This window comes from Aquarana catesbeiana, linkage group LG03 (genome assembly GCF_042186555.1).
Source record: "Aquarana catesbeiana isolate 2022-GZ linkage group LG03, ASM4218655v1, whole genome shotgun sequence".
Lineage (NCBI taxonomy): Eukaryota > Metazoa > Chordata > Amphibia > Anura > Ranidae > Aquarana > Aquarana catesbeiana.
In genome coordinates, this window is record NC_133326.1 from 377,894,236 (window position 1) to 377,905,629 (window position 11,394).

Below are 11,394 nucleotides of genomic sequence, written 5' to 3' on the forward strand. Positions count from 1 at the left end.
GCCTTTTCACACCTCGAAGTCCACTGATCCTGAATAGGCTCATGTGCCCTCCTTGGAGCCAACTGCCTGGACTTCCCTGGATGTGACTTCTGTGAACCTTCATCCACTTCCTTCTGCAATAACTCATTCAGAGGCTTCGCAATTTGGGCGAAATTTTTCACAAATCTTCTGTTATAAGAGCAGAATCTTAAGAAGGATCTCAACTCCATGACTGTCCTTGGTCAAGGCCAGGAAGTAACAGCTTCCAGTAACAGCTGGGTCTGTGGCTACTCTGTTTGCTGAGACCACATGCCCTAAATAGGTGACTGAGGTTTGGTAGAATTGACATTTCTCCAATGACAGTTTCAGCCCCTCCGCATGGAGTCTCTGGAAAACTTTCTTGAGTCGTGCCTCATATTCTTCTAATGTTTTACCAAACACGATGATATCATCTAGGTACACAAGTACCTCTATCAGATTCATGTCGCCCACAGTGTTTTCCATCAACCTCTGATCTGGTCATCAATTCCGCCGATTCCGTTTCAACTGTTGACTTCTTATTGTCAGGACTGCTAGGCACTTCGTGCTTGGTTTCTGCCTCACTGTCCTCATCTGAAAAGCTAGGTTCAACATGGGCAACAAGGGCAGATACCTTCTCCCTCCTTCCGGCATTCACAGCCGGCTCTTTCGTCCCCAAGCTTTTCTCTTAAAACAGGGCTTCCTCCTCCCGAACTTCTCTCTCATTAGTCCTGGGTAAGTTGGGATCATTCGGGCTCCATTCAATAACAATTTCAGAACAATAGGATGGTTTGGGTGGGCCCCTTGTAAGACCCGATCTAAACAAGCTTGATCAGCTGTCTTTGGATCAATGCCCTTCTTAAGAATGATCTGATGAAGTATTCGCTCTATTCTAGAGATATACTCAGAGAGTCTCTCTCCTCTTTCCTGATGAGTGTGACTGAATTTGTACAGGAGATCAGGGGTCTTTTCCACTCCTCCAAGACAGCATACAGAGCATCTATGTAATCCATAGCGACACAATCCTTTTTTCCCATGCGTAGGTTTCTAATCACTTCTGCAGCGGGTCCCCGAAAAGACCCTCACTCAACCGCAGCCTCAGAGACATTCCATTTTTCAACAGACTTCCTCCTCTCCACTTGGGGCGGGTAGTTGCCCTGAGAAGAACCGAAGTCTCCTATACCCTTGGTTGGCATTATTGGAGCCATTCTTCACCAGGCTCATGTCCGTGTAGAACAAGGCAGGAGGAGCATTAACTCCACAGAAATTGGCACCAACTCGTCCCGTGTTTCCCGCACTGGCTTGCGGTGGCAGCTGCCCTCCTGTGTCCTCTTCCCTCACCTGCAGTGGTATCACTCAAGCAACTATCCCTTCTGCTAGAGGCACTTCTATTCCACCAGCACCTGAACACAGTCCAGCGTGAACTCTACTTCCACATCCAGAATGTAGGCCCTCTGTCCTGGAACTAGGGCTCTCACCCCCTGTCGGATCTCCTTATCAGTGCACTCACTCCCTGAGATCTCCAGAACACTGCTCAGCTCCATCTGATCTCTTTGTGCTCTCCCCCAGACGACTGCAGCACCTGAGTCCATCTCTCCCTTACGTGATGGCTTGTGTCTGGACTAACTAGGGCCTGCAGCAGAAAACATCCACCAAATGTAGCACTGCCCCCTCGGGGGTTGCTTGATAATGCATGTTCTCTTATGCGGCCATGACCCTGTGAACTCTCCAGCCCCTCTGACACTCTAGGTTCAGACTTATTGTGCATACCTTTAAATGACACACAGACACAAAACAGTTTCAATTCTCTCTGTCTTTACTTATTTGAGATGAGAGGTTTAAAGGAGAATTATTCAGCCAAATCCTGGGTTCGGCCAAGACTAGGTTGAAATAACACTTGCAGCAATAACAATTAGCAATTACACATGAATGACAACAATATACACAATCACTATGGGATATTGTAGGAAAGCTATCAATGGATATAAGGAGATGTGTCTATTTTAAAGGAGAACCCCAGGTTGACCTATAATACCATTATCCTAATGAGAGATAGTATACTATATTGACCAGTAAAGTGTCCCCTTTAAGAGTACTAACAACACTTTCTTAAAAGCAAGTCTGCTAATTCAGTGAACCTGTTCCACGGTGTTCAGCGCTGCTGCAGGGCGTCCTTCTGCCAGCGGGCGACGGCTGGACTTGCTGGGGCTGGAGCAGTGGGCTGTGTGTCACATGCTAGGCCGCAATCGTCTTACACAGCGGCGGAGTGGTGCTCACATGGTGAGATCCATGAAGAAAGAGAGTGCAGGCCTGGTCCGCAGATACCTATATAATTTCTCCCACAATCCCCCTGCAGAGCAGACGAGGATCCCATCACCCCCCACCCATTCACCAAACAAGTGTCAAAAAGTAAAAACCACAAGAGAAAGTTTTCAACAAATCCTTAAAAAAAAAAAGAAATGCATCCCGTGATGTAAATCCACTATCAATCACGCAGCCCGACGGACCCCAAAAATAGCAATATTTTTAACAAATTTTGGCGTAGGGTTCCCCTCAAAATCCACACAAGACCCGAAGGGCCTGGTATGGACTGAGAGGGGGGGACCCACCGGTCTTTTTCATTTTTCTTAATCTGTATTGCCAGGAGCCGCCAATCCATTACAGCCACGAGCAAGTTTAAATGACATTTTTTATTTAGAAATGTCATTATTGCTGCGGCATGTTCTATACATTGTACAGATGTACCACTTGACAGGTAGACTAAGGGGACCCCCTCCCCCCAGGCACGATATTTAAATGAATATTTCATTTTTATTGTTTCACTTTAAGTGTCATTAAAATCACTGCTCCTTTAAAAACGATCATTTTAAAAACGTTTTTTTGCATTGATACATGTCCCCTAGGGCAGTACCCAGGTCATCATACACTATTTTATGGCAATAACTTGCATGTAAGCCTTTAAAATTAGGACTTTTGATTCTTCATGTTCGTGTCCAATAGACTTTAATAGAGTTTGCATGTTCGCTAGAACTTTTTGCCTGTTCGAGATGTTCTGGTGCCAACCGAACCGGGGGTATTTCTGACCATCCCTATTTTATTGGGATTTTATGTGATAGACCAACACAAAGTGGCACATAATTGTGAAGTGGAAGGAAAATGATAAATGGTTTTCAAAATTTTTCTCAAATAAATATCTGAAAAGTATGATGTGAATTTGTATTCAGCTCCCCTGAGTCAATACTTTGTAGAACCACTTTTCACTGCTATTACAGCTGCAAATCTTTTTTGGGGATGTCTCTACCAGCTTTGCACATCTTGAAAGTGAAATATTTTCCCATTGTTCTGTGCAAAATAGCTCAAACTCTGTCAGACTGGATGGAGAGCGTCTGTGAACAGCAATTTTCAAGTCTTACAAACAGATTCTCAATTGGATTTAGGTCTGGACTTTGATTGGGCCATTCTAATACATGAATATGCTTTAGTCTAAACCATTCCATTGTAGCTCTGGCTGTATGTTTAGGGTTGTTGTCCTGCTGGAAGGTGAACCTCTCCCCCAGTCTCAAGTCTTTTGCAGAGTCTTATGCCCTGTACACACGATCGGACATTCTGACAACAAAACCGTGGTTTTTTTTCCGAAGGATTTTGGCTCAAACTTGTCATGCATACACACGGTCACACAAATGTTGAATGAATGAAATGAATGAAATTCCGAACGTCCAGAACGCGGTGACGTACAACACGTATGACGGGCCTATAAAAAGGAAGTTCAATAGCCAGTGTGCCACCCTTTGGGCTCCTTCTGCTAATCTCATGTTTATCTCCTGTTAGTAGAGGTTTGGTGAGAGACGATTCGCGCTTTTCAGTTCGTTTCTGCTTGTTAGTTTGTGCTTGTGAGTTGGTATCTGTTCTTCAGTGCATGTTGTCAGTTTGTTCCTGTCTTTCAGTGCGTTCTATTTAATAGCTCGTATCTGTTTTTCAGTGCGTTCTTGTCCGCTCATTTCTGATTTTCATATCGTTCTTCTCAGGTTCGTTCTGATTTTCAGTGCGTTCTGTTAGTTCGTTCTAACCAGCCGGCCGTTTTCTAACCATGTGTGTACGTACTTGTCGTAGACTTTGTGCTGTGCAAGGGCTTGGTGTTGGAGTTCTTGCTTTGACCCAAGTCCAGTCCATGAACAGGGCGAGGAGGAGTTCATGGACGAAGAATTGGTTGCTCCAGCGTGACCAATTCTCTCATATGCCTTTGTTGCGGGAGATCCGGGAGAATAATCCTGATGATTTCAGGAATTATCTCCGGATGACGGACCCGTTTTTCACCATCTGTTGGCTTTGCTGTCCCCTTATATTACCAAGCAGGACACCTGCATGCAGCAAGCCATCACTCCCGAGCAGAGGCTCGTCGCCACCTTGCGGTACTTGGCGATGGGGAAAAGTCTGCAGGACATCAACTTCTCAACTGGGATCTCCCCCCAGGCTCTGGGAATCATTATTCCAGACACCTGTTCTGCCATAATTCGGGTCCTGCAGAAGGACTATATTAAGGTACATTTTCTCCTTTAACATCACATTCTATGTATTTAATGTTTGCTAATGTATTGTATTTATTTCATCTTTCCATAATTACCATGATTGTAATATGCAGTGAATGTCCTCTTTGAAGCTTTTACTGCTCCTTTTTTGTCCTTCATGCATATTTGCCTTCACTAACCTCCCCAGCATGCTATCCTGGGCCCATACACACCTAGCCTAGTCACTTAATGTATTTTGTCAGCTTCATTGTATCGCTTACCCTAAACACCCCCTAAAATGTGTACAAATGTTATTGTTGTTCTTAAATTCAGGCAGAGTGCAAGATTTTATTTTATTTTTTTGGGGACCCAAACTCACTTGGAACCCTCCCTCCCAACCTCTGACTTTGCCAAACCCATACACACTATACCTACCTCTTTTGTGGTCAGATTTATGGATGAATTCACCAAAACATGTAGTGCAAGGGCCTGCCTGAATACTTTCAAATGGTACTGTTTCAAGTTTTGTCCTCCTATTATCTTGATAGGTAATTGCAGAAAGAGAAGCCCGTAGCAACAGCATGTAATGCATAGCGGAGGGCATACATGACTGTGGGAACAGGGGAGTTAATAGTTTAAGGGGTGGGTACAAAAAAGTAACCGAGGGGGAGGTATCAAACAGGGCTTTATAGGTTAACCCCGCCCAAAGGGGAGTAACAGTGGTTGGAGAAAGTTCATTGAAGATGGAGCTGGACGGACTTATGGAGCAGCTCAGGAAGGAGGCCGTGGTTCGTGGGGCAGCATGGCTGCAAGAGACCATAGCTGCGGCTTTGCAGACCAGTCAGCCTGAGGCGCTGGGTAGGTCTAGCGGCGCCAGAACGCGGCGGTCCCGGCCGCCCGAGCGGTTCTCCCCCAACCAGCGGGTTTCTGGACAGCGGCAACCCGGGACTCCTTCGGGTCTCGCGGTGGGCCCACCGCCAAAGAGAATGGCCGGAGCGGATGGCGGCAGAGCGAACGCCGACGGGACCCGGCGGAGCGATCGTCTGGAAGGGATGGAAGCGGCGGCGCGGCCCAGCAGAGCGGGCAGAGTGAGGAGCGTGAGCCCCGCCCCCTGCAGGAGTCAGCCAGCATCAAGGGAGAGGACACGTGCAGCAAGCCCTGGGCTGTCCGGTTCCACGGCAAGGGCACACAGGAGGATCGAGAGGGGTCGGCCCAGCGGGGCACCACATGTACCAGGCGGCAGGACTGAGGTCAGGCACACCGGTCCGGGCAAGGCAACCTGCAAGTCAGCGGGCGGATGTGACACGCGGAGGCGGGGGCATACTGCCACAGTCACGGCGGCAACCCCGGCGGCCAGGCCGGGCGGGCCTTCGTCAGAGGAAGAAGAAGAGAGAAGCGGCGATCGAACAGGTGGATGGTCCGGGTCGGAGGAAGAATCGGTACCCCAGCAAAAGCGAACGGCAGCGGTGGAGATCCCTGTTCCGGCTGATGAGGCTACGCCTGTGCAGCCTGGTGAGTCCAATGTTTTATCCCTTAATTCCAGTCAGGCCAGAGTGGGGGGGACGGGGGTTTCAGTGGGGGGCGGGGGCAGCAGTGGGTCGGGGGTGTCAGGCAGTGGGGGGGCTACAGCATTGGGGGGGTTTTTAGCAGGCATTAGGGAGCTCCTGCAGCGCTTTGAAGGAGCAGGGACGGTTCCCTCGGGCCCTGCAACAGCGTGGGCGCCGCCGGCAGGAGGCACCGGGGCGGTGGCACTCACGGGAGGGACAACGGCGGGGCCTTTGGTCACGGCGGCGGTGGCCACGCCTGCACCGGTAACGCCCGGGAGTACAGGGGCGCAGGGGACGGACAAGACAGCTGAGACCACAAGTAGGCAGGATATAACCAGATTGGATGATGCAGCCAGGTGCGAGGTGTATGTATGCTATGAGGGACCGTTAGGCGCGCACCTGAAGCAAGAAGTGCGGGAAAAACTGTGGAAGGGTGAATATGTTGAGATATTTTCCCTACTGCCGTTAGAGAAATTTAATCTGGATAGGGTGAAACCTGATGATTCAAAGAAGGAGGACGAGGAGAAGAGGAGGTACAGGCTGATCCCTAGAACATTTGCAAACTGGTTGCAGGCTTTTGCGATTATGGCAAGTGTGATAGGGGAGAAGCACCCGGAGCATTGCTCAGCTCTATTTTGCTATCAAGATGCTATCGGAGAGGCGTACAGGGTTTATGGGGGCACGGCGTGGCTGAGGTACGATGAACAGTTCCGTCAACGGAGGGCAATCAGACCGGCGCTCCGTTGGGATCACAAGGACATCAGCCTATGGATGAGATTGATGACGACGACGACGAGGGCCCCCAACCAGTTTTTTCCAGGAGGGACCGGTGGACCTTCCACCCAGGGACATACGGTCGGAAACAAAAAGGGGGTTTGTTGGCAAAACAACGCCGGGACCTGCAGGTTCGGAACCTCATGTAAGTACAAGCATGAGTGTTCAGGATGTGGGGGGTCCCACCCGGGGTCAAGGTGTTTCAAACAAGGAAAGGGTAGGCAAGGAAAAACTGCAAACAAAAGGGAGGACCCCGGTGAGAGTGGAAAAGATGCGGCCGTTTCTAGGTAGGTACCCAGACAAGAAAGCAGCGCAATTGTTGGATGAAGGTTTCTCAGTGGGATTTAGGATACCGTGCAATCTGTCGGTTATCCCGCCTGTGTCGCCTAATTTAAAGTCAGCCATGCAACACCCGGAGGTAGTTTCTGAGAAACTAAGGAAGGAGGTTGCATTGGGTCGGATGGGAGGTCCTTTTTCGGTGTCGCCGTTGGATAATTTGGTGGTGTCACCGCTGGGTGTGGTCCCAAAGAAGGAGCCAGGAAAATTCAGGCTAATCCATCATTTATCTTTCCCAAAAGGGGGGTCGGTCAATGATGCGATAGACCAGGGTGAGTGTTCCGTGACCTATACATCATTTGATGCGGCAGTGGGATGGGTGCGACGGTATGGAAAGGGGGCTCTCATGGCAAAGGCAGATGTGGAATCAGCTTTCCGACTGCTGCCAGTACACCTGGACAGCTTTCGGTTGTTGGGATGTCATTGGAACAACGAATTTTATGTTGACCAATGCTTACCAATGGGCTGCTCTATATCGTGCACGATATTTGAGCAGTTCAGCTCGTTTGTGGAATGGGTAGTTAGGGAGGTGTCAGTTGTGAATTCTATAATTCATTATCTGGATGACTTTCTCTGCATGGGCCCAGCTGATTCAAGGATCTGCGCGGTGCTTTTGGCTACGCTGGAACATATCGCAGACAAATTCGGCATTCCATTGGCGGCTGACAAAACGGAGGGACCGAGTACGGTCATCACGTTCTTGGGCATTGTGCTAGACACGGAAGCAATGGAATGCCGGTTGCCGGGCGATAAACTGGAGGACCTGAAGAGGGAAATTGCGGGGCTCATGGGTTTGCGGAAAGTGCGACTGAAGACGCTACAATCGGTATTGGGTAAGCTTAATTTTGCATGCCGCATATTACCAATGGGGAGGGTCTTCTGTCGCAGGTTGTCGGCCAGCACGAGCGGCGTAAAATCGCCAAGGCATTTCGTTCGATTAAAAGAAACACATAGAGCGGACTTAAAGGTGTGGCACACCTTTTTGGAAGCTTTTAACGGGAGGGCTTTCTGGATGGCTGGTCCGGTCAGCAATTTTGACTTGGAACTGTTCACTGATGCCGCAGGTTCAACCGGTTTTGGGGCATTTTTTCAGGGACAATGGAGTGCTGGGCCTTGGCCTCAGTCGTGGTTGGAAGCAGGATTTACAAAAAACCTGGTGCTGCTGGAGTTGTTTCCGGTGGTGCTGGCGGTGGAGTTATGGGGAGCATCATTCAGGGACCTGAAGGTGCGTTTCCACGGGGACAACCTAGGTGTGGTACAGGTAATTAATAGGAACACGGCATCATCTCCGCCAGTGATTAGGCTATTACAACATCTGGTACTACGTTGTTTGCAACTGAATGTTTTCATTCATGCGGTCCATTTACCAGGGGTGGAAAATGTTATAGCTGATGCGTTGTCTCGCTTCCAGTGGGAAAGGTTCCGGGAGTTGGCGCCGGAGGCGGAGCAACACGGGGTTCCTTGTCCCGACTGGCTGTGGGGGATAGCATTGGCCTCATCGCCGGATGGATAAAGAACTCGGTAAGTGGGTCTACGTGGGCGGCTTACACCAGGGTATGGCAGGAATGGATGGATTTTGTGAATGAAATCGGGGAGGAGCCGGTGGGTGGAGAGGTGCGGTTGCTCTTGATATACTACATTGCCAGGAAGATGGAGGAGGGTGTGTCTGCAGCTGTAGTGAATAAGAATGTATCTGGGTTGGCCTTTCTGTTTAAGTTGCAGGGTCAGATGGATTTTACGAAAGACTTCTGGGTCCGGCAGGCAATGAAGGGTTACAGAAAGGCTTGGGTTAAGAAGGATGTGAGAAGGCCGGTGACATTCGAGATTTTGCAGGGTGTTATAGCACAACTGGAGAGGGTGTGCTCTTCAGGTTATGAAGTGCTGTTGTTCAAGGTAGCCTTTTTATTAGCGTTTTTTGGGGCCTTTAGAATAGGGGAGTTGGTTAGCCCTTCCAAGAAGGTACAGGGAGGGCTGAATTATCAGGATGTGAAGTGTGAGGCGGAAGCCTTGCAGTTGTATTTGAGAAAATCAAAGACCGATCAACTGGGAAGGGGCAGAATCGTTAGGGTGTATCCGGTTGTGGGTTCGGTGTTGTGCCCAGTTGGGACAGTGCGGGAGTTTTTGAGTTTGCGCCCGGCGGGAATGGGCCCCCTTTTGGTACATTCAGGTGGTGAATGTTTATCCAGATTCCAATTTGGGGCAGTTTTTGCAAAATGTATCCGGGGTTTAGGACTGACCGAGAAGGATTTCTCGTCACATTCCTTCAGGATAGGAGCAGCCACGGAAGCAGCCAGGAATGGATTGGGGGAGGAGATGGTAAAAAAGATTGGTAGATGGGAATCCAAGAGGTTTCAATCTTATGTGCGGCCCAATTTGGTGGTTAGTTTGTAGGTTAATTATTTGTGGTGTAATAGAGATATGGGTATGGTTCGGTAAGTGTTAATAGGGTTGTTGGTTATAGTATGGTTTCCTGTGTTTTTGTCTATTTCAGATTCGCTGCCTGGGATGGTCTGGATCATGGGTCATTCCTATGTGGCGTGGGGGGCTCGGAGAGGGGACGCCCGACACGAGGGTAGGCAATTGGGTTTTGGCAGGAGGGAAGCGTGCATAAAGTGGCTGGGGATCCCAGGCATGTTGTGGGGCAGATTGGTGCCGGAGGTGCATCGTTATGCACAGCGCGATAGGCCGCCGGATGTATTGGTAATACATGCTGGCGGTAATGACCTGGGTATTAGATCTATGGTGGACCTGAAGCGCGACATCAAGTTGGATGTTTTGCGGTTGAGAGAAGCCTTTCCGAAAATGGTGATTGTTTGGTCAGACATGGTGGCCCGGACTTCCTGGAGGATGGCGAGATCAGTTGAGGGGGTCAACAGGGCACGTAAAAAAATAAATAGGGAAGTTAGCAAGTTTGTAGTAAATAACGGTGGGCTGGCGGTTAGGCATTTGGAACTCGAGTTCGAGACATGGCGGTATTTAAGAGCGGATGGAGTGCATTTGAACGAGGTTGGAATTGATTTGTGGGCCTTGGGGCTACAAGATGGCATACAGAGAGCACTTCGGGTGTGGAGGGGCACCCAAGATTAAGGTGTTATTCTTGGGTGCTGTGGCGGGCGTTGGTCTGGGCAAAAGAAGGTGGATGGTAAAAGTAAGAGTCTTTTTTGGGAGCCTAGCGTTGCTATGGCTCAGGATTGTGGTTCCCGGTTAACGGAGGTTAACCGGGAAGTGATAATGGGGCACTGCGGTCATTGCTAGTCTCTGAGCCAGCTTGTCGGCTTGAGGCCTATTTTTGATAGATTTGATGGGACCGCAGTGCTAGTCCTGTTATGGACACGGAGGATTTTTTAAGATATTGCTCAGACCAACGCTTGATGATCAAACAGGTTGTTTTAACAGATGTTGTTGTTTGTTGTTGATGTTTTTCTATTTATGATTGATAATGTTTTATATGTTATATTTTTATATAAAATTATTTGTTAAATAAAAATTAGGCCACTACGGCCTTTTATACTCCAAGCTCGGTGTGGTTTGAGTTATTGGGGTAGGAATGGACGTGGTTTGGTATTAGGGGAATAATGACATCGGTATCCGTCAGTCATGTAAAAACGTGCTTCAATTTGTACAGTGTGTATTCCTATTTTTGTATTATGACACTTCTTACCTGTCCAGTGGGCTGCCAATAGTGTAGGGGCTGGCCAAAGTAATACACATTATTTAGGCATTCAGCTCTCAATGAAGTGGAGAAGGTTACCTGTCCAGAACATCTCTCTCCCCTCTCCCCCCTCCCCCCTAAAATTTTTACAGTGGGCCATCAGAAGGGGCGAGGAATCTGATAAGTGGACCTTCTAGTTTTATCTTTAATACTCCTTAAAATAAATGTTATACTTATGTTGGCCAAGAATGTTTGTGTCTAATCTGCTTGCAATGTTATGTGCAAAAGTAGTAATTTTTCTTTTTCTTGTTTGACTCCACAGTTTCCTTCAAGCCCAAAGGAAAAGCAGACTGTGGCCCCCCAGTTTGCCCAGCAGGGGAACTTCCCCAACTGTGGAGGGGCAATAAATGGGAAGCACGTCCACATAGTCCCACCCCCCAACTCGGGGTCATACTCATAGGTGTGTGCAGCCTATTGCATTAGGGTGTGCACCTGAAAGCTCAAGCACACATACGTGTGTATATGTATAGATAGATAGATAGTCAAAAGTATTGGGACACCTACCTTTACACGCACATGAACT

The 11,394-nt window shown here is 48.7% G+C and overlaps 1 protein-coding gene across 1 annotated transcript; it reads left to right on the forward strand.

The window, feature by feature from the left end:
* Positions 1–8,728: 8,728 nt before the first annotated feature.
* Positions 8,729–9,550, forward strand: LOC141133968 (uncharacterized). The gene has a single exon (XM_073623568.1). It carries the CDS (start codon positions 8,729–8,731, stop codon positions 9,548–9,550), a length of 822 nt encoding a protein of 273 aa, XP_073479669.1.
* Positions 9,551–11,394: the final 1,844 nt, after the last annotated feature.